The sequence below is a fragment of the Marmota marmota genome, unplaced genomic scaffold, assembly GCF_001458135.2.
Source record: "Marmota marmota marmota unplaced genomic scaffold, marMar, whole genome shotgun sequence".
NCBI lineage: Eukaryota > Metazoa > Chordata > Mammalia > Rodentia > Sciuridae > Marmota > Marmota marmota.
The window spans coordinates 5,928,072-5,951,097 of NW_026000108.1; the positions used below are offsets into that span (position 1 = coordinate 5,928,072).

Consider the following 23,026-nt stretch of genomic DNA (forward strand, 5'->3'; position numbering starts at 1 on the left):
GGGGGGGGGGGGGGCCTATGGGACAAAATCCTTATGAGACCAGGACACTTAGGAGCTCCCAGGACACTTTCTGGGGGAGTCGCACAGCATGTGACTCGTGACAGTGGGTGAAGTGTGGTCTACCAGGGAAGCTCAGGAGTGACTCACTACCCAGGGATTTTACTGGCACCTGGTCACATGGCACCTTCTCTCTGGCAATATCAGAACTCCAGATGCCAGCAGGAAAGCAGGGTTGGGCGTCACAGCCCTTCAGTTCACATTGTTTACACCCAGCTTAGTCACGGGGAGCTGCTCCTCTCAGCTAGATGGCTCAACTCCCTGAAAGTCCAGGTTCTCAGATGCACCAAGAGCTAGCCTTGCAAGCAGGCCCTTCTAAGGATGGCAGTCTGAGGCCTTCCATGTGAGCTTCTCTCTGCACACTTGTCAAATAGATTTGAAACAGTAAATGCCAATGGGTAGAAGCATTTGGGGATGATAATAAGTAGATCAGGCAAGTTATCTGTCAGCAGATAGTTACTATTATATAATGTACCAAGAGGGTAATTTGAGAGAAGCAAAAAATAAAGTCTTTGTCCTCAGGGAACTTAGAGGGAGACTGGGCTGCTATAAAAACTTGAAAAATTAACCAATTTAATCAGGACATAATATTTTGGGACAGGTTTCCTTATATCATGTCAGGTGCCCCTGATAGTGCTCTCAGGTCAGAATCAGTGAGGCCACCAGGAAGTCCAAAGAGAGAAGCGGCTTGGTGGAGGGTGAGCACAGAGCCCGGGCCCCAGTGGCCAGACAGCCTGTGCTGGAGTTCTGGCCGCACTTGCCAGCTGTGTGACTTGGAGCAGATTGCTTTATTTTTCTGTGCCTTAGTTTCCTTGCCTGTACCATGGAAGAATTAATAGTATCTATCTTCATAACTATAGTGTTGTGGGAAGAAAATGAGTGGATACATAAAATACTTGGAGTAATAAATGTTAACTTATCATCTACCATCAAGCACCTACCACATGTCAGGCAGTATATTAATTTATTTCCTTTAAGCCTTGCAACCACCTTATTAGTAAATATTAGTATCTCGTTTTATAAATGAGGAAACAGGGGCTTGGCAAATTTGAGTTTGCTGCCCACTGAACTGCAGTCTGAACCTGAGTGATTGGGCAGATTTTCAAGTAGTGGATCCATGTTGGCTTTAAAAAATTCCAGGAAGCGGGCAGTCCAGGTTTGGGGAACCGGTGAGCAGAATGTCCCAGGCAGAGACCAGTTTGTCTAAGCAGGTCCTGGGAAGTAGTTCAGACTCTGATGGCATGTGATGGACCCTGAAGGTGGGAAGGTGGCCACTAGACTCACACTACTACCAAGGAGGAGCAGCAGATGTCACTGCACAATGCCAGGTGGAGACCCAACAGGTATAGGAGGAAAAGTAAGGCTTTTGCTTCTTCCTCCTCCATCTGCCCTTGGCAGAGGTTTCAACTAAAATACAAATTAAAATCAGTCAGATAGGAAGTCCTCTGTAGACAGTGAAATGCAGCACCGTTTCCTGCCAGCTAGCTGCCCTGTACCAGTTACTTTGCGCACAGACCTGGAGGGAAGGGGGGAGCTGTGCGTCCCTCCACAGTGTAGTCCAGCCCTCTACTCCTGGCTCCTCACCTTGGGCAGTGGGCTCTGTCTGAAGGAGGTGAGCTCACTCCCTTGCTTGCTGTGTCTCACAGAGCCCAGACACAGCAGGCGTTCAGAGCCACAGCAACTGCACCCCAGCCTTGTTTCTTAGGCAGTCCCCAGTGACACATGCTCGGCCAGGCCCTACCACAGTTTTGCCCTAAAGAGGCCTTGCTCTTTGAGGCTCTTGGGCCTTAATGCTTGCTGGTTTCTCCACCCAAGAATGCCTTTCACGTATGCTTATGTTCTGTTTCCCCAACCCAATTCATCTGGTGAACAAAGTTCTGCTCATCCTTCCTGCCCCAGTGAAAATTGCCTACTCTGTAAAGTCTCTTCCAGCTCCTTCAGGCAGTGCTATGGCTCTCCTCATGGGTGCCCTGTGTGCTGTTCACGGTCAGGTGCAGCACATTGTCTCTTCAAGATGCCACTGGCTTATTTGTCCCTGTGCCACCTCAGCTCATTATACAGCATAATGCCTGTCCTCGGGGGAAGCCAGTAGTGGATTAATCTACCATACCAAAGGGCTCTCGTACCAAACTGGATGAAAGTACTTTTGTTCATTAAGCCATAAACAGTGTCAGTTGACCTTTCTGCATTTTTCTGACCATGAGTCTGTTTTTTAAAATGTGAGTGCCATTAGATGGAGGTTCTTTACCCATCCTCGAGGCGTTTCACTTCTGGCGTGGCAGTGGTACCCGTCAAGCTGGACAGAGGGACAGTGATCACTGTTATTGGGGTCTTATGTCTGTTCTTCTGGCCCATCCTCCAAACACTTACCTTTCACTAGTACACTGATATTCTTAGAAGTGGAAACTTTGGGCTGCTTTCCCTGTCTCAAGGGAGAGCTGAGAAGAGTGAAATCCATTAGTGGGAGGTGAGGGTTTCTCCCACCACCGAGCAGGTTGCACACCAGCAGCTTGGGAGGCCAGAGCTCTGCAGCTGCTGCGAGGTCCTCATGTGGCGCCAAGCTGGTGCTGAGCACATGGACTATGAATTCTGGAAGACAAGAGCTCTGGGGAAACCCTGGTGACTTCAGTGAGGTGTACTTATCTGATCTCACCTAAAACTTATGTAGATTTATTTATTTCCATTGTCAGACAGGTTAGAGAAGCACTTAGTGTTCAGAGTTCTCAGAGTCTATGCAACCTCCTACCCCAGGCCTGTCTGCCTGGAGCCACAACTGTGCGGACAGCTGGCCAGTGCACCTTGGAAAAGGCTGTGTTGATCCATGGCCAGGCAGGACATCTTGAGTTATTATTAATTGCTTCCTAATATTGATACAAAAGATCAACATTCTACTGCATTTCATTTCTTCTCCTCCTTTTATAGTACATAATATCACAGTACTTACCTGGTAATTGAAGAAGGCACTTTATATTATAATTTAGCCCTCTCACCCCTTCCAGATTCTAAGACTGGTAAGGAGAGGATTGCATCTTTTACCTCTTTGTATCCATCACCTCTAACCCAGGGCCCTATACTTCGTAAGAGCTCATAAGTTTTGCCAGTAATTGGGGATGATGATAGTGGCAGTGATCAAGATGAAGAAAGAACAAAAAGAAGCTTTGCCCTGTGACAGCAGACCCATGACAGAAATGTTGCACTGTTTACTCTATAACAGGGCCTTAATCATTGCCTAGAAGAGAGATCAACAAACTACGGCCTATGGGCCAATCTAGACCTTGGCTTTGTTTGTACAGCCCTCCAACTGAAAGTGTTTTTATATTTTTTAAAGGTAAAATAATAAGAAGAAAGGCTATGAGACAGACACTACATATAATCTACAGAGTCCAAAATATTCACCCTGTAGCTCTTTACAGAAAGTCTGTGTAGACTTGGCTCAGAGCAGAGTCCCTCAGAACCATTTCTTTGCTTCAGTATTTCGCTGTCTATTGTGGACGCGGTGTGTGTTCTACAGCATGTGACAGGTTCTGAGGTTATGCCACAAGTGACTAACCCAGCAGGCAGATGACACTTGAGCTGATGTGTAGTCTGCTTAATGACGTGAAACAAATGATTGGAGGACAAAGTCAGAGGGCTGCAGGTGCTTGCTCTTGTTTTCTGTGCTTGTCCCATGACAGGCCATCGTGAGCAGTGTGTGACTGGTCCTATCTGTGGCCCATTGCGCCTTTGCTGTGTGAGGGACAACTTGGTCCAGGCAGCAGGAGCCATTGCCCTTTGCCTGGAAGCCATGTTGGGTGCTGCAGACGATCCTGTGACACACCGAAAACACTCTTCCACCCAGAGCCTTTGTTGGGGACAGGAAAACAGCATAAGAGCAGTCCTTAAATCTGGAAAAAGAGCCATTTCTCTCTAAGATTTATATGGGCCTTATTTAAGGTTTGCAAAGAATTTCTCCCATGTTTTCTTATTTTAAAGCCCCAAAATCTCTCTCCCTCCCTCCCTACACCTCCCCTTTTATGTCTCTTTTTGTTCTTTTAAAATTTTAAACAGAATCCTAAGGTCCTCAAGATGGGACCTGGAAGCCTGCTGGGCAGGGGTAGGCCTAGCCAGGTCAGTGTCCATCAGAATGGGGTAGATGCTGATCCTCCCGAGAACTCTTAAAATGGCTGTTTTCAACTTTCCTTCAACTAGTTAATTTGTAATTTCCCTGAGGATCTCAGTAGATACTCTGTGTATAATTAGAATCTGTTTTTATCAGTTAAAAAAGAAAAAAAAGAAAAAGGCACTCCCCTTTGTCTCAGTCCACTGCACTGCAGGCTTTCATTCATTTAAATTGAAAACTGGTACATTGCCATCCTCTGGATACAGAGATGGCAGATATTAAAGGAACCTTCATTCAAAAGTCAGTTATGCCCTTCCCTTTTCAAAACAGTTCAATTCTGGAGCCATGAAGTGAGGTGGGGTAAGAGGGGTGCAGTGTGGGCAGCTGAGGTTTCCCAGTGGTAGGTCAAGCTGAGCAGCACGGTCAACACAGCAGTCAGAGCCCCAACAAGAGTTGTGGTGCATCCCCACCAGGAGGAGTGGCGGGCAGCAGGATGAGGGGTGAGTGCCTGTAAGGGGTCGATCAAGGAAGAAATAGAGGAGGATAGGCAGGTTTCTCACTATAGAAATGAAAGGGAAGAAGCCAGAATGAGGCCTGTAGTCATGGGACAGAAGGAAAGGTACTAGTGTGAACTCATAGTATCTTATTTCCACAGGCAGCATGGAAATGAATGTGGTTGTGGGCATGTATGTATGCATATATATGAAAATGCATGCATGTGTCTTGATTCTGTCCCCTGGGAGGGCCTGGATGCAGTGACACCCCAGTAGCAAAAAGCAGATCTTGGTTTCTGAGTTTCAGTGTCAAGAAACCACCCTTCTTGCAGAAATGACTGGTTCTTAGGCTGGGGCAGGGAGAGCACAAAATGAGCCTGGAACTTTTGATTGTATCAGAAAGCAAGGAAGGACTCTAGTGATAGGGACATGTCTAAAGTGTAAAAGGGTTTCTCCTGGCCCACTTGGAGATCACCAGAGCCAAAAGAAGTGACAGCAGAGTACAAAATATTTCATGAAATAAGACATCATGAGTCCATTGGAATATGAATAATTAATTAATTAAAAGTTTGAAATATATAATGTGAAAGCACCCTCCCCTCAATGCTTGTTAATTACAAAGGGGAAAAGATTAATTTTTGTGGTGGGGTGCCCGGCAATTGCCACCTTGATCAGTGGGCATAGTGAGAGCACACCGCCTGATGGGCTGCCGTGAGGTTTCAGCAGCGCTTGTGATGTCTGCCCAGCCTGACTCCTGTCACCAGGAAACATCACACTCAAATTCAGAGACATCTTGCTGAATAACTGGCATATTATTATGTGTCAAAATCATGGACTCAAGAGACACTGAAGGAACTGTTCAAATGAAGGAGATTGAAGAGAAATGACAGGTAAATGCAACATGTGATTCTGAAGTGGATCCTTTGTTATAAAGGAGATTATTGAGTTGGTCAGAAATGAACCGGGGTATAAGGAAAAGATGGAAGTCATGTATTGATATGCCTTTTCTGATTTTGATGGCTGTACTCTGGTTATATCAAAGAATACATTCAATAGTCAAAGGTAATTCAGTGGTACATGCCTATAATCTCAGTGACTCAGGAGGCTAAGTCAGGAGGATCTCAAGTTCAAGACCAGCCTGGACTACTTAAGACTCTGTCTCAAAATTTAAAAAAAGAAAGAAAAAAAAGAAATGGGGACTATGCTTGTATAATTTTATCAAAATGGATTCTACTGTTACATATAACTAAAAAGAACCAATAAAACTTTTAAATAAAAAGAGAAGGGGGAAAAAAGGAATGGTAATACAGTGGTAATACACCCATGGGTTCGGTTCCCAGTACTGGGGGAAAAAATAGCCAGAAGTAAAGAAGCATCAGTTTGGCAACCTACTCCCTGATGGTTCAGGAAAAAGGGTTCTTTGTACTATACCTCCTTGCTGCATATAGTTGTTTCATAGTGAATTTTTTAAAAACCACAAAATACCATTTCATACATTAGAATGAATGAATTTAAAATGATATATGAAGGGGAGGGCACGGAGCAACTGGAACTCTCATACGTGGCTAATGCAAATATGAAGTTATTCTGTCTGTACTATAAAGAGCCATATAATTATCCAAAGTTAAATGCCATCCTGTGACCCAGAAGCTCGACCTAGATTCTCTATGCCTAGAAGATCCTTTCTCCCCTATGCCTGGCAAAATCTTAACCTTTTCAAGATCTTATCTAATTGACACCTACCCTGTGAAGCTCCCAATAATTTCTGTGCTCTAAAATAGTAGTAGTAAGAGTTTATAAAGCCTTTATATTTTGCATGGCACCTTTGGAATCTGTGTTAGTCTTTGCATCCACTCTGAATGGCCAATGTGAAAGTGGAAAAAGCAGGTCTCTCACCGTCAGGAGTTGAGAGTGAGAAAGCCTCAGTGAGCCACTTCACCAATGAGGGAAGGAGGCTGACAGTTCAAGAGGCGGCCCAGGAATGCGCCTGCTGCGGACCGGGCTCCACGCTAGGCCCCTTCTCATTTCATCTTCGCCACATCCCTTTGAGGAGGGTGGCATTTTCTCAGTTTTACAGATGAAGAAAACTCAGAGCGAGAGGATTGAAGCAAGGTCACGCAGCAGATAAATGGCAGGCTAGGACCAAGCCCTCTGTTTTCTCCAGACCCTCTTCTAAATCTGTCTTTCTCTGCCAATGGCTTAAGGATCCAGCCTCCAGATGTGGGGGTCTGTGGAACTGCTGGAGGAACCTGATGACCAAGGCAGTCTGCAAGGCAGCAGGTCATCTGCTGAGCACCGGGGCCAAGGAAAAGGCTGCCTACGCCTCTCCCCTGCCAGTCTGTCAAGACTCCTCCTGACCTTCTGCTGGTGTGCCAGCCGAGGAATCTGCCGCGAGTGCGCCAGCGCTGGAAGACCCTGCTGAGTCACTTGTGCAGATCACTCAGTGCACCCACTTCTCAGCTCTGAGTCATGAATGGATTTCATCACTTCTTTTCCTCTGATGGCCTGCACCTTGCCGGTGGCCATGTGTGCTGGACGCGTATTACTTCAGAAGAAATTTTCTTTATCAAACCACTGCCATTTCTTCTTCCACAGTAATGATGGCAGCTGCAACCACAGAACAGTTGCAGTAATAGCTCGTACTGTGGCTGTTGGCTGTGCTAAGGAAGCACTTGCAAATAAACAAGGAATTCGACAGGAAAGATACCCTCACAGCCCCATTTTATAGATGGGAAAACAGGCTAGGAACGGTTAGGCCATTTGTCATTTAGTAACTGTAAAAAAACCTGAAAATTCTGGTTGATACATGTCTTATTTTAAGCCAGTTTCAAAATTGGCTAATGTGTCAGGTTGCTAAATTATCTTTAGCAATATTTGAGGTAAATTGTTAAGTAGCAAATGTTAAATTTTATAATTATATACAAAATCAAATGTGGAATGTTTATTCTTAAATAGATTCGTCTTTGGAGCTGTTTGTGTGGTCTCTTTGCGTACTGCATCTTTTAGGTCTGTCCCTGCTGCCCTTGTCAGGAACTCCCTCTTCGCTGCCAGTGGTGCTGCATCGCAGGCGTGTGCCACAGCTGGCTTGTCGGGTCTCACGTGGGCAACTTCAGGTTGCTTCCATTTCTTGACTAAGGCTGTTGTGAGCATGCATTTGCAGACCTTCATGTGGATACCTCTTTTCATTTCTTTGGGATGAATACCTAAGTGTGGGTTGCTCTGCCATGGTGGAGATGTTTCTTAAACTTAGTAAGAAATTGCTGTAAGTTTTTCAAAATAGTAACACTGTTTTACATACCTTCTAGCAGTGTGTGCTTACATACATTTCAGGTCCCCACTACGATCAGGGGCTGATTGTTTCCTAAGCTGTCCCAGTGAGTGCTTGGGGGTTTCTCATTGTCCCACCTTTTCGTGTGTTATCGACCATTTGTATATTTTTTCCTGAAGCATCTATTCAAGTATCTTACCCACTTGCCTCCCCCTTTTTTCTTTTTCTTCTTCTTGGTTTTTTTTTTTTTTGTTTTATTTTGGTTTGCTTTTGTAGTAGTGGGAATTGAACCCACGTGTGCTTTACCACTGAACCACATCCCCAGTCTTGTTTGTTTTTAAACTTTGAGTATCTCACTAAGTTGCTGGGGCTGGCCTCAAATTTGCAATCCCCCTGCCTTAGCTTCCTGAGTCACTGGGAATAACAGACATGCCCTATGTCTAGCAATATGCTGCCCATTTCTTGTTGAATTATCTGTCCTTTTGTTGGTTTGTATAGGAGTTCTTTATCTATTGTATATACAATTCCTTGGTCAGATACGTGCTACAAATAATTTTTCCTGTTCTGTGGTTTGTCTCTTTATTTTCCTAATCATATCTTGGATGAATAGAAACATGATTTTGAGAAAGCCAGATTTTTGAAATTTTTGCTTTCTCTGTCCAAAGGTCACTAAAATATTCTTTTATGTTTTCTTCTAGAGTCCTTTTGACTTGGTGGTTTGTTTAGGTCTACTGTGTATGTCAGATTAACTTTTTGATGGAGTGAAATGGGGTTGGAGTTTATTTATTCTTTATAAATATCTACTCATTCCATCAATGTTTGTTAAACAGACGTTCTTTTCCTCGTTGAATTGACATAGTGTGGACTCCAGAGCTAGGTCCCTAAGGTCCTGTCCCAAACCAGCCGTGTGTTGTATGACCCTTATGAGTGTCCAAATTTCCTCAGGCCTCGGTTTCCTTCTTTATAAAAAGGTCATTACTACTAGTGCCTTCTTTCGATTGTTTTGGAATTGAATACATTTATCCATGTAAGTGCTTATTAGAAAAATGGCCAGTATATAATCAGCCCCCAGTAAACATTAGCTGGCATTAATAAGTCACTCTCACATGTTTCCATTGTTCCCTTACTTACAGCCTGCCTGGCAACATGGATTTTATCACAGACCCTCCTAGCACTCTGCCTGGGATTTTCACAGTGTCATATAAAGCTGTTAAACAAGGCCTGTTGTTTCATAAAGGGGCCTGTTGTTTGATATGGCTGTGTCACCGTAGTAAAGCATAAGAAGTAAAATCGAGAATCAGTAAATGGGATGGATTCAAACTAAAAAGCTTCTTCTCAGCAAAGGAAGCAAAGTTTTTCTCTCTCATTAGCCGTTTACTGGTATTTGTAAAGCATCCATTTATTCAGTGTATACTTACTGAACACTATCAGTTTTCCATTACTGTGACAAAATACTTAAGATAACCAACTTAAAAGAAGAAAATGTCTATTTTGGCTCATGGTTTCAGAGGTATTGGTCACTTAGCCCTCTTGCATTGGGCCTGGGGTGGCAAAGGCGGTCTGTTCACTTCATGGCAGCCTGGAAGTGGAGACAAACAGGAAGGGGCCAAGGTCCCAATATCCCCTTCAAGTGCATATCAGTGACCTGAGTACTTCCCACTAGGACTCACCTTTAAAGGTGCTATGGGCTGGGGACTAGGCCTTCGACACATAGGCCTTTGGGGGAACCCTTATCTAGACCATCAGCAAGCACTGAATGCCAGGGCTAAGCAGCAAACATGACTCATGAAGGCAAAGAGCTGCTCTCACAGACGACAGATAAAAGACAGGGCATGACAGACCCATCACTGCTGCGGAGGAAGCAAGCAGGTGCAGAGGAGTGGCAGGGTCCTTGGGTAGCAGGGAGGGCCTCTCTGAATAGGTGTAGCTACACCCCCTGGGTGGAAAAGGGGACCCCTTGTGGGAAGAAGTTCAGGAAGGAAGTGCAGAGATGGTTCCACCTCGGAGGTATTAAAGACTTATGCTTTTATAGTTAAACTAAGTATTACTTATATGTGGGTATATAATACAGGTCAAAATTATGTGTCTACTGTGTATATATGTACACACACACACATATTCAGCAAGACTTTTGAATTAGTGTAAAACTAGTGGATTAGTGAACATCCAGCTTTGGGTTTGTTGAAGGTAGGGCCTTCACTGCCCATTCACTAAGTGTGGTGTCCATCGGGGGCATTTCAGACTGCAGCATTCTACTGATGCTGTTCCCGTGCTGTGGCTGGGGACACAGAGGGTGCACAGCCCCTGCCTGAGGCAGCAATGCCTATACCTCTTTACAGGTGCCCTGTGGAGGTGTGTCCAGATAGCCGCTGGTCCATGAGGCAGTGACTCTCCTCTGTTGTCAAAAAGAGTAGCATAGGTTTTACAGCAAACAATTGTTTGTTTTTAGATCTAAGCTGGAACCTGAGCCAAGTACAAAGACAAGAGAATCCACATCCTCTGAGAAAGTTTCACAGAATCCTTCAAAAGACTCTGAAGAAACACTTGCCACTGAAGAGCATCCAGGTATGAGTTAAAGTTCAAGCCTTGCCCTGCATTCCTTCCTCACAGTGCTGGCCAGAGTGCAGAGGAGGACAGAAGCGGCAGCCCAGCCCCTGCCAGCTGCGTGTGTGGTTGCTTGAGCCAAGGCTGGCGGGAGGTGGCCGTGGTTTTGTCTGTCCACAGTTGGCTGAGAAGAGCCGTCCAGTCACCTGGGAGCTGGGATCCAGATGAAAGGGCCTGCTTGAGCTGTATACTGCCCGGGGATTGGGCTCTGCTGAAGGGCCGAGGGAGGCAGTGCTACCCTCCAGGCAGAACCCTGTGCTCTCAGCACCGTCCTGCCAGTCCTGCCAGGGCGAGCGTGTGATCTCGGTGACTTTCGTAGCCGGTCAAGCCAGCAGGACAAGGTGCAAGAGTGGGTTTATGTGCTGCCTGTCGCTGTGGATACCAGGTACCCCATGACTTTTTAGTCTTTATATCCTATTGTCATGGACATCTTCATTCTGTGTGCACCCAATGCAGAGGACACCTGTTAGTGCACGTAGCATAGAGGTTTCCATACTACGTGACTCGCAGCCAGGGACGCGCTGGGGCCAGGAGAAGCTGGGCACCTTTGCTTCCTCTGTTGTGGTCTGTCTTGGGGTGTGGGGCTCAGGCCCGCGTGCTCACAGGCGTGGTTGTCACCCTCACAGCAGCCCCCTGCAGGTACGTTCCACGAGCCTCTCTTTTTTCAGAGAAACCCCCTGAAAGGCTCACAAAGACTCACAAAACCTGGGTGACTTGTCCAGGATGGGTGACTTACAACTGGCAGCTGCAGAATTCATGCACAGTTCTGTTTTCTGAAAAGTCCTGTTACTCAGGCTGCCTCCTGTCTCTCCATCTCATTTATCCCTTGCTTCTCACAAGCAAGAGCATTCACTACACACCGTGGCTTCCTAAGCCTGGCCCATGCCACAGTTCCTTTCTAAAGTTCAGAACAGCTTTCAGGAGGGACTGGCAAGGAGATGAGCATTTATGGAGCCCTCCACTGGTACCAGGCACATACTGGGCATGTTAAAGATGTGATGTATACTGGGCCTTGTGAGGCGTGTGTTATTGTCAGTGTTTCATATGTGAGAAAATGAGTTGAGTGAGATTACGTAACCCATGCACAGTCCAGCACCAAGAAGGACAGCACCGGCTTCGATGTGGGCCATGCTGTTTGCAAACCTGAGCCCATTCCTGGTGACAGCTGCCCTGACTCCACAGGCAGGGGCTCAGTGTACTTCCTGTTCCTACCCACCCTACCATCACCCACGAAATCATGGGCTTCTCAGAAGATAATGTGTACATGCGTCATTACTAAATTCACTCAGTCCACACAGCATCCACATCTGCTCATTCATGCATGTATTCAGGAAATGCCGTGAGGGTAGATGAGAGTGGGAAAGCCAGTGCAGACTTGGGGCTCCGAATCTCCTATGCAGAACTGGAGCCCATCTGCTCTGCAGGGCCCCAGGCCCAAGCTGTATCTTGTGCCAGGTGCCAATTCATTCATGGGTCTAGGGGCATGGGAGTGAGCAGTGTGGCTGTTAGGGATACGGCAAGGAGCAGAAAATCAGCACCTCTCCTTCAGCCCAGTGGGAAGCAGATGCTAGCTGCTCTCAGTTATGGTGTGTGCTGTGGAGACAGGTGTGTGCCGTGGCTTGTCCCAGAGGTGCAGACCTTGATATTTCAGTTAAGACCTGAGGAATTAAAACCCTGTGGCCCCTGGGAGGATTGTTGCAGGCAGAGGCCCAGGACACGAGTGTGTCTTGTGTGGCTGCTGAGCACCCAGGGCTGGAAATGGGGAGAGAGCAGAGGGGCATGGACTGGGAAGGTGCTGGGAACTTGGTCCTGGGGGCCTGTAGGCCACAGGGAGACTGTGCCTTTACTGAGTAAGACGGGAAGCTATGAGCAGATCTGCCCAGAGGACTGTCTCACTTGACTACGTCTCAGCAGGATCCCTCTGGTCATCCTGTTGGAATGGAATGTTAGGAAGCAAGGACAGAAACGAGTGGCTGGGAGGCTTCTAGAGCCACCAGCAGCAAGGCAGGGGCGGACTGCACCAAGCACGGCAGCAGTGGTAGAATGCCGGATGTCTTCTGAAATAGAGCCACAGAGTTTGCCTTCTGGGTGTGGGGCATGAGGAGGCACCAAAAGAGCCACTGTGTCTTAGGCACCTGGAAGGAAAGAGCTGCCCTTCACTGAGCTGTGGAGGACGATGGAAGAGCAAGCTTGGTCAGGAACGTGGGTGGCACATGTGGATGTGAGATTCCTAGGGGAGATGTTGAGTAAGAAACTGGGTTCACAAGTCTAGAGGTCAGGGATGGAGTGTAGACAGTCTTGATCCCTTGAGACAGGCTGGATTCACAAGGAGTGAAGGTTAGTAGGAAGAGAAGGAAGGACTTCCTCCTTCTGGTACTTCCTGTCTGACTGTCCCTCCCCTCCTCCCAGTAGTCCTCTCTGTTTTCTTATTACCTGTCTTCCCTGCTAACCAGAAGTCCCACAAGTGCAGGAGTGTCTACGTCTTGCTCATTCCTGTACCCCCAGTACTGGAGCCAGACTCAACCCACAGGAGGCTTCAGCAAATATGGCTTGGAAAACTGCACACATGCATGAGTCTCTCTCTGGAACCCAGTTGCTCTTCCTTACTGTGGAGAGGAATCAGTTGCCTCTGCAGGGTAGGAAATAAGTGGTCAGAGTGAAAGAATGCTGCTCTTCATGGTTAAAGTCCATGTAGGCACGAGGCCTTCTCCTGTCTAACCCAGCTCTCTTGGCCTTCAGGAGAGCACTGACTAGCATGTTGGAGACAGAGGGCATATGAAGAGTGCCCCTTTGAAGGTGTCTGGAGCCCAGCTCCAGCACTGACAGCACTCGGAGCATCAGTTCGCCCATTTTTAAAATGGGGATGATAGTACCCACCTTTCAGGGATGTGGGGAGATTAGTGGTAGTCACTGGGGCTAAAAACTTTCATGCTTCAAAGGACCTCATCAAAAAAGTGAAGACAACCCACAGAATGGGAAGAAGTGTTTGCAAATTATATATCTGATAAGGTGCTTGTGTCTAGAATATAGAAAGAACTCTTTACAACTCAGTACTACAAAGACAAACTAGTTAAAAATCAGCGAAAGATCTTAAGTTTCTTAAAAGAAATATCAGATGGCCAGTAAGCACATGAAGAGGTGCTCCGCATCCTTAGTAATCAGGGAAATGCAAATGACAGTCCCAGTAAAGAACCAGCTCACACCTGCTAGGACTATGGGAGAGTGCAAGAGCAGGTAGCATCGAAGATGTCCCCAAGGGTGCAGAGAAGCAGTGCTGGGCAGAAGACTGTGTTTTGTGGCAAAATTAGGCTTTGAATTGAAGCACGGTAAGAAGCCACTGGTGGGTTTGAAGCTAGAGCATGATGTGGTCTGGGTTAGGTCCTAAAAGCCCTGAGACTGCTGTGAGGGATTAGCACAGAGGCAGACAGATGGGCCAGGAATCTTGCAACAGCCCAGGCACAAGGTAGCGTAGGCCTTTGGGGAGGCCATGGTAGAGGGGTGAGAGAAGCACTTGCTGCATTTCGGAGCCTGAGCTTATCTGGTAAGTGGAATATGAGATGTGAAGGATGAGAACAGGCGGGGGTGAACAGCCTGCAGGCTTGGGGTTGGAGCAATAGGTAGACGGTGGACAGGAAATGGTGGCCTTGCTGCCTGAGGCGAGCACAGCTAGAGGTGGGGTTTGGCACTAAGGCTCAGGAGAGTGGGAAGGAATCAATACAGTGCCCTGTAGGCCTTCTAAGATGCCCTTTGGATGTACAGAGTACGTGTTGGAGTGAGCAGGGAGAGCTTAGAGCTGGGGTGAGGGTGGGGGGTTCCTGAGAAATAGGCAGTTTGCAGCCATTGGCCTGGATGCATCCGAGAGAAAGAAGGGATGAGGAGAACCCAAAAGTAACGGGAGTTAACTGTGGGCTGGGCCAAAGCACAGAAGGCCTTGAACACTAGACCAAGCATCTGAACTCGACACCACTTTGGGTGCAGCATGCAGTGAGCTACAGGGTTCAGGACAAGGCTTCAGATGGCCACGGAATCGAAAGTGCTATAAAGACCTAGACTGCTTGGTTCAGACATGAACAAGGTTTATGTGTTTAAAAAAATTGAAATGGGCACCGTAATGAAAACAGACAGGAGACAGCAAGCTCTTAGGGATGGAGTAGGATGGATGGAAAGTGCAACTCCCCTGCCCAAAGGATGTCATCTCAGTGAAATGGTAGCTTGGTTTGTAAGGATGCGTTCAGCCAGGCCTTATAAATATATTTTTCCTGTGATGACAGTTGTGGTGAAAATGGTTTTCCTGCACTGTTGTGTTGGAAGTGGAGGATTTTTGTAAGATTTCTTTCCAGTGACAATCACATCTTTCATGCCTGGTCTGCTATCTCCAGCCTGCTGCTGTCATGAGTCCTTTTCATGTCAGAAGACCCTGGACTTGTGCTCATCTCCTAGGACTGAGATCAACTACAGGAAATTTACTGAGGTTGAGGAAGAAAGGGAAAAGAAATGGTATTGTCTTTTGAGTTGATGGCAAGCTCAGAGGTACTGCTGAGATTCACACAGGCACCTTTGGAGGCAGAGACTTCGTTACAGTCCTCCTGGAGGAGTAGTCCCTGCCCTTTCGCTGCTGTCCTCAAGCCCTGGGTACAACCCATGCAGATCTCTCCAGCATTGTGCTGAGAGAAGGCCTTTCTAGGAGCCTGCCTTCTCAATAAACTTCATCAAGGAGCCATCACTTGACCAACCATGATCAAAAAGTTCTCTAGATTAAACTCTGCACACCCTCCTGTTCAGCAGTTCCATGGCCAGGCACCCGTCTTGCAGAAATACTCCACAGGGGCATACAGTATTAGACTAGTGAACACTGACCTAACTGAAGGTTTACTAGTGGAGTTACAGTGACCTAAACTGTATCCGGTCAGACACCTATGCCTGTAACCCCAGCTACTCAAGAGGTTGAGGTAGGAGGATCTCAAGTAGGAGGCCAGCCTGGGCAATTTAGTGAGACCCTGTCTCAAAATAAAAAGGGATAGGGGTGTAGCTGAGTGGTAGATCATTTGCCTAGCATGTGAAAGGCCCTGGATTCCATCTCCAGTACTTCAAAAACAAACAACAACCAAAACCAAACCAAAGAAAACCTTGTATCCTTACAATGGAATATTAAGCAGCAGTTTAAAGAATGAAGTCAAGCTATTTGAACTGATGCAAAATGATCTCCAAGGTAGATTGATAAATCTGAAAAGCAAGTTTGAGGACAGTATGTTATCATTGATATCTGTGAAGAATGAGCCACTGCACTCACAAGACTGTATTATTTCTGGGTGTGGGAGATATTCAAGGAATTGCATATCTATATGTGAATATGCTTGGATAAAGTCAAGGAGGCTACATCAAAGCAGTGACTCTCAAGAAAAGGAATGAGATGGGGGAACAGAATTTCATATATATATTTTATTTTCCCAGTGAAAGCATTCATATGTTGTAACCTTTTGAAAGTGGAGGGAGGATGTTAGCGTGAGAGTGTGTTGTAAAATGAAATGTACTTAAAAAAAAAAACTGTTTCTGAAGAATGTCCATTTAGTCTGCAGCCACTGTTGAATTCAGTGCAATATTGAAACTGTCCCTATCTGCCCCACCCTCACACATATACATACGCACACGTCCACACAATTTAAGGCCTAAATATTGCTGCATATTGACCAACGGATAAATAGAGACAGAGCTGCAAAAAAACATTCAGTCTCTTGTTTGTAACACACCTGTATCCTGAGTGATGCTATGCTAAAATGACTATTTATTTGGCCTTCTATTTTCATTTTTTTGTTATTTTGTTTTGCTTTTTTAACAGAAAAGATTTTGACCGAAGCACAGCCTGAATTAGGAACCTGGGGAGATGGCAAAGGTGAAGATGAATTATCCCCAGAAGAAATACAAATGGTAATGCCATTCTCTGCCTCATTATTTATTTTTAATGAGTTATCCTAAGACCATTTCATTGAGTAGTAGCCATCTTAAATGCCCTTCCCTGATATTTGTACCAAAGTTTTAAAAATATAAATATATATTTTATACATTCCCACTTGATTTCCTAATTCCTGATATGCTTTTCATGTGTTTTAAATTTGCAATAGCATAATTAAAAAAGAAATTGCCTTGGGATAACTTTACTAATAATAGATGTTTTTTCACCAGCATTAAAATCATCTTTAGATTAAATGGGTCTTTTGTAATTGCCACAATGGCACTTTGTAATTGTTGAAGTGTCTGATGCTATGGTAATGAGGGGAAAGCTAAGTAGCACCTCATTGCTGAGATCACCTCCGTGTGGTTACCGTTCCCCTGTGGCTGGCTGCTCTCCTTTGTCATCTCTGGGTGGGTTTAGAAGGACACTAAGAGGTTGGGCCAGTGCTCTGCAGCTCATCCTCAGCACTGTCTGCCTGCAGCTCCTCTCCCTGTGCTAGCAGCTGCTTCCTGGAGTTGCCCTGATGTCATAGTGTCCTTGTCCAGCTTGGAGAACACAGTTCCCACACAGCATGCTCCAGTAGCAGGGCCTGCCAGTCAGAGCCCCTTCATGATTTCTGAGCTTTCTAGTGTCTATTTTCCTCTTAGTGCTCTTGATAGTGGCATGAAGAGGTGGTGGGGTGTCACCTTCTCCTCCTGCCTTTGGCAAAAATTCGGAAGGGTCTTCCCAAAGTGCCCTAACAAGTAGGGAGTAAGTCTGGATTTCTAGCCTCTGTGCAGAGGAGGAGCAGTGCAGCCAAAGCCTGTCCAGCGAGGATGGCCTGGCCTCCACCCAGCCTGGACCCCCACAGGTTGCTCCACCTGAAGGCCCTTTTCTCTCACTCCTGTCATGTCTGAGGTCTCCGAGGTTATCTCTTCAGAGAGCCTCCCTGACCAGCCTCCCTGGCCTGGCTCCCAGCCCCATCCCAGTGCTCTACTTTATTTCCCCTCCTCTCCACATGCAGGTGCCACGCAGGCAGCATCTTGGGAATCATTTGTTGACACATAAGTGACTCTATTGAGCACAGTGTAAAAGCCATGGTCTGTTCTAACAGGTAAAACAGGCTCCTCAGTAGTAACTACTGGCATGCTGTCTTCTCGTGTAAAGTTATTATTCATATCTGTGAATGCCCATCTGCCAGGCCTTTCACACATTGTCTCGTTCAGTCTTCACTATGATCAATGAAGTAGGAATGGCCACTATAATACAGATGAAGAAAAGGAGGCACGAGAGCTCCTGAGCCCTGCCCAGGGTCACGGCCAGCAGAGCAGCAGAGCTAAGCTCTGGGCCGTAAGTTTCACCTCCAAACCTGGCGCTCTCTGTACTGTGTCCCTGGTGGGTTCTGTGGCTTAGGTGCATGGGGCCGCACACGGCTAGCACAGCAGAGTGCTGTGGGTGGCAGCCAGAGGAGTCCATACAGCCCCTGGGGCCCCCGACATGCTGAAACCCAGGGGATGGCCAGTCCGTGTCTGCCTCTTGAACACTTGGATATGGGACAGCTGGACCTCAGTTGAGTTGGAGCACCTTTCATACAGGTGTGGACTGATACACTCTTATCCACCTCACCTTGGAAGAATGAAACTGATCCCAGTGATCGTTAACAGTGACCTTCCCGGGGCTTGCCTGAGCTACTTTCTTTGCAGGTATAAGCAGCTGTCTTTGACCTGTACAGACAGAAATAATTGTGAGCTAAGGAAGTAGCCCAGACGCCTTGAGGCCATGAGACTCCCATCTTCCTCTCCAGCAACACTAGGGGTCCAGAGTCTACCCTCTGACTTTCTTTACATGCCTAACTCACCGCATCCAGTAGGACACGTGCCCTGGGAGCCTTGTGGCATGCAAGGTGTAGAGGTGGCTAGAGACTACTGCAGCGAGGACTCACTGAGGCAGCGCATGCATGTGAGCTGGCATGGGGGCTCCAGGGAGCAGCACTGAAGGGAGAGAATGGAGACAGACACCTTAGTGATTGTGGGGCACGAGAGAGGAAGGAGGAGCCTGAACTTTCTCACAAAGACAATCAGGAGAAAGGGGACACAGACAGTGGGCCGACAGGGAGTTGATGGGTTTCACATCAGAAAAGTTCAGGCTGCCTGTGGACAGGGAGGGGGTGCTCTGGTGCACCGAGGGATCAGGGCACAGGCTGTAGACATCTTAGGGCTGGAGTGTGAAGGGAGGATTGGAGGAGGTTCTCTAGAAACAGCATACATGGGAGAAAGGAGGAGGAGCCCCGGGTGTCACCCTGGAACACTGCATTGGAGGCAGGCTGCGGTGAGGAGTTGGCACGGGGGTACGTTCCCTTCTTATAGATAAACAATGGCAAAGTTTCTTAAAATCTCGTAGTTTTTCATCAATTTACATAAAATGATTTAATTAGTGGAAATGATGAGATGTGTTCCCCCAGACATCATGCTCTTACCACATCCCTTTCCTGGAGACAAAGGTGTGCAGCCCTGGCTCTTCATTAAGAAAGAACACATTGTTCGGGTGGCTGTAAGTTCTGGGCTGGACTGTCTTTGCACACACCGCTGTTCTTTGTGAAGGAAAGAGCCAGGTACACATAGTTGGCTGTGAGAGGACTTTGCGTTGGCCCCGTAGGCAGCAGTGAGCAGCATGGGTGGGAAAGCCCCCGGGGGTGTGCTGCGTCTGGCTGTGTGGAAGGATACAAGGAAGGCTGGCAGTGAGGCCATCTGCCCTCACCGGATGCCACAGTCCCACAGAGACAAGAGAACGTGGGCTCTGATGACAGGGTCTATTAGGAATCCCCCCCTGTCACTTGCAATCTTGTAATCTGGGGAAGAAAATCAGCCTTCAGCCCAATCAGAGTGGATACCCCATAGCATCGTGGCAAGTGCAGGGTGCAGTGGCACCTGGAAGAGCCTATGGCAGGAGCGGGCACTGAGCCTCGGCTCAGCACACACCCGCCTCACATCAGATACACGTGGGAAGACAGAGGCATGTTACTCAGGCTCCGCGTGTGCCGCACACCCAGGGCAGCACGGCCCTTCCTCCCTTGTGACTGGGAGTTCCTCCTTCCACTCCTTCCTGTCCTGAGTCATCAACTAAACACGTGGCCTGGGACCCTTCCCACTAGCCCTGAGTGTTTCAGTGTCGTGGCATCAGTGACTAAAGCCACCAGGACTTGGTAATGTTTGTGTCACTATAAGTGGACAGGCAGTGCTCCTGAGATAGGCTAAGGTCTAAGTAACGTCTGTCTCATTGGGACTCGTAGCTAAGTACCATTTTTTACAGTGTGACTAACTCAAATCCTATCAAAAAACTTAACTCTGAAAATGAAGAGAAAGCCATGCATTACTGTTGGTTTCTAAATTGGAAAGTGGTGCAGCAAACTGGTCATAATTCATAGTCACTCTTTCAGAGTTTTTCCTCAGGGTAAAAGAATGAATTAAACCCAATACTATATTAAAATAATTCATTATTTCACTCAGAGGAGCAGTGGTTACATGTTGCAGAACGGTTTGTATGATTTGCACTGTGCATTTTCATTTCTGCCTCTTGATACAGGTATACAAAAGCTTGTTAGTTAGCAGGTGTTCTGTGGTCAGGCTGAGTGGAACTAAATTGTTTTCTAATGTTATATCAAGAAGTCCTCCTTCTTTGTCATTTAACTCAAGCAAAACCACCTACATTTATTGATATACATGAGAAGTGTCCCTAGTGAGTGTCGCCTGTGTTGTCCCATGAAACCCCAGGCAGCCAGCTGGCAGGGCTTGCCATGCATGGCCAGGCTCCGTTCATGCATCAGGGACATAGGAGTTGTACAGCTCACAGACCCCAGGCCGGCTCCAGGCTCAGAGGGGCACCAAGGAGCATTAAGGAGAGGGTCGCAGAGTGGGACATGTTGAAGGGCTTGTCATAGAGAAACATCCTGGCCGTGAGCCTCTGAGCAGAGGGGCCAGACAGCCATCTAGGAGGCCCAGCACGCTCACTTGGCTACTCTTGCTCTTTTCCATGCAGATTCTTCTCAAGCCTCATTTTATACCCAAAGCCTTTGAAGAAGAGATTTATCTTTTTAAAACTATAGTGACAAGGATTAGATTAGAAAAGGATTTCTATAATGATATATCCACAGTGTGGAGCTGTGGACTTGAAGCCAGATTAGAACCCCTTCAGCAGAGCCCTGCTGAGAGGGCTGGCCGGCCCTGAGCGAAACTCAGTGGCTGTCACAGTGCCAGATGCTGCTGTGTGCACATGTTCCAGGTGAATTTATGCAGCCACATGAGAGAGGGGGTATTGCTAGCCCTGTCTTACAGAGAGCCTAGGCCATCTGCCCAAGGTCGCCTAGCTCCCTAGACCCTGAAGCGGAATGCTGCCTCACTACTTAGAAGGCAGAGGTGGGAAGGGGGTCTGGCTGGAGGAAAGCACGTTTGACTAAGAGACCTGAACAGTCTGGAGCAGGCGGGCCCTGGCAGGAGCCCAGAACAGCAGCTGCCACTGTCTCCTGCTGGAGGGCCTTACTTGTCCCCACAACCCATTTAGGCCTCTCGTCCTCCTTTTATTTACTTTCATACTGAAATAAGTATTCCTGAGACTGTAGCCAAATTCGTCTTCTGGGGCATATACACAGCCTGCCTGTGGTGCTGACTGGGCCTTTCATTCAGCACTGCACTGGCGAAGTCCCCACTTGTGTGGAGAGAGGACATGGCCACATGGTCGGAGAGGGACAGTAGAAGAGGGTGTATGTGTGCATGTTTCCCAGTGCCTGAGTGAAAGGGCCATAGCAGCCTCTAGAACTTGAGACCAGACAGGTGGAGGGGCTTTGAAGTGTCTAGCCCCTCACCGCGCACGTCTAGAATCTGCCTCCTGTGGTTACGCTTCCTGAGAGCTTACGGTGTGCCGTGCACTGTGGTAAACTACTCACTTTGGTTTAACTCGTGTTCCTCCTGATGGCCCTGCTGCTCAAGTACCACCATTCTCTCCATTTTGACAAAGACTGAGGTTCAGAGGAGATTCAGTTACCTGTCCAGGGTCATATAGCTTGGAAGGTGAAGGAGCTGGAATTCCACAGCTATTGACCCTGGACAGGTAACAGGAGCAGGCAGGGGAGTGTAGCACTCACCACCTGTCCACAAAGAAGCTGGTAGGCACCCAGAAGCCAGTGGCTGGCCCAGGGTCACCTAAGCGTTCCCATGAGACCATAGGACTGGCTTCCACATTCACCTGGCCCCTGCCCCCAGCTGGAGGTGAGTCATACAGGTGTGCCATGCAGATAGCACTGAAAACTACCCTGAAGCCTTGTGCGGGGGACTGATGTAATAGCACCTGGCTATTACCTGGCCTGAGCCTGCCCACCTGGTAATGATGACCTTGTACCTGTTTGTGAGGAGCAGGCTTTTTGAAAGCTTCTTTCATTGTGACCTGCTCTCTGAATGGAGCTGCTTTCCACCAGAAGATCCTGGTCTTCGGCAGACCTCCCTTCAGCCCTGTCACCTCAGAGGCATCTGTTCCTCTTGCTCAGGTAGCATTGAGAACCCATGGGGTCACAGGGAATGAGAGCCAGAATGTGCTCCCAGGCCTGGCCGAGCTGAGGCTGCTATGAAGCTTTCAGCAGTGGCCGCTTCTGAGGGGTTTGGGAAGGGCAGCCTGTGCCACATGCTCTGGGCTTGGGAGGAAACAAACAGGCTTTGTTCCCAGGGAACATTCCAGTAATAAATCACCTCAGACCACTAGTTAATTTTATTAAGGAACAGTTTCAAAGCATAAAAGGACTGTGGATTTAAAAGGGCAGAGCCATATTTTATCGTTAGAAAATTTCAAAGAAAATGCCTTCCCCCAAAATCCTGAGTGACACCTGAGAGAATTAAGTCAAAGTAAATAAGCGCCTGCAAGCTGAAGTAATTACATGTTTTCCTTAAATACTGGACTCTCAAGTCACTGCGAGTTGACAGTTAACAGAGCTCATACTTTCAAAGTCAGAAGTGAAATTTTTACTCTCTGATGTCTAATTAAAAGGGACCTAAATAGCACCTACCAACAGCCAGTAAGGCGGCCTGCTGTGGTGAGGCGGCCCTGCAGGGGACTGCCCCACACTTCCGCCCTTCCAAAAGCATTGCCAACCCACCCATTTCCTGACCTGGCAGGTCAGAGGTGGAGCAGGGGCCTCCCTGTGTTTCACTGAGGTTCAGGACTAAGAGGCCCAGCACAGGGCTCAGGCTTTAGGCTCCAGAGGAGAAAGACAGCCCTCCTGGCCCCAGACAGCATAGAGGAACTGCAGGGAAAGAGGCTCGGCCAGCCATGAGGTGTTGGACCACAGAAGAGGTGCCTGTGTGAGGTTTTGAAGGACCATTTGGGGCTCCCTGGCCACACAGAGCTACCCCATACAGAGAAAGGCAGGAGATGTGATGTGTCGCTCGTGCCCCGTGCAAACTGCAGTACAGAGGTGGGCAGTGGCCAGATCATGGAGAACAGTGAGACCTGCCCTTTAAGGTGGAGGGACGGGGCCAGCCGGGAGCAGTTTGCTGTGAATGGCATTTGACCAGGGAGTAGAAGGCAGATGG

At 47.6% G+C, this 23,026-nt stretch overlaps 1 protein-coding gene and 1 long non-coding RNA gene across 7 annotated transcripts in view; one reads left to right on the forward strand and one right to left on the reverse strand.

The window, feature by feature from the left end:
- Nucleotides 1–22,751, reverse strand: part of LOC125610925 — a 26,542-nt gene extending 3,791 nt beyond the window's left edge. The window contains exons 1-3 of the long non-coding RNA XR_007341011.1: nt 22,739–22,751; nt 11,383–11,387; nt 3,132–3,141 (exon numbers count right to left, since the gene is read on the reverse strand). This is a non-coding gene — a long non-coding RNA (uncharacterized LOC125610925). The remainder of the gene's footprint in view (nt 1–3,131; nt 3,142–11,382; nt 11,388–22,738) is intronic.
- Stx18 (syntaxin 18) overlaps nt 1–23,026 on the forward strand; it is a 134,730-nt gene that overhangs the window by 87,350 nt on the left and 24,354 nt on the right. For all 6 annotated transcript variants that reach the window (XM_048784169.1, XM_015481944.2, XM_015481945.2 and 3 more), the window contains 2 exons: nt 10,368–10,483; nt 16,359–16,447. In XM_048784169.1, coding sequence (XP_048640126.1) covers nt 10,368–10,483; nt 16,359–16,447 — 205 coding nt within the window. The remainder of the gene's footprint in view (nt 1–10,367; nt 10,484–16,358; nt 16,448–23,026) is intronic.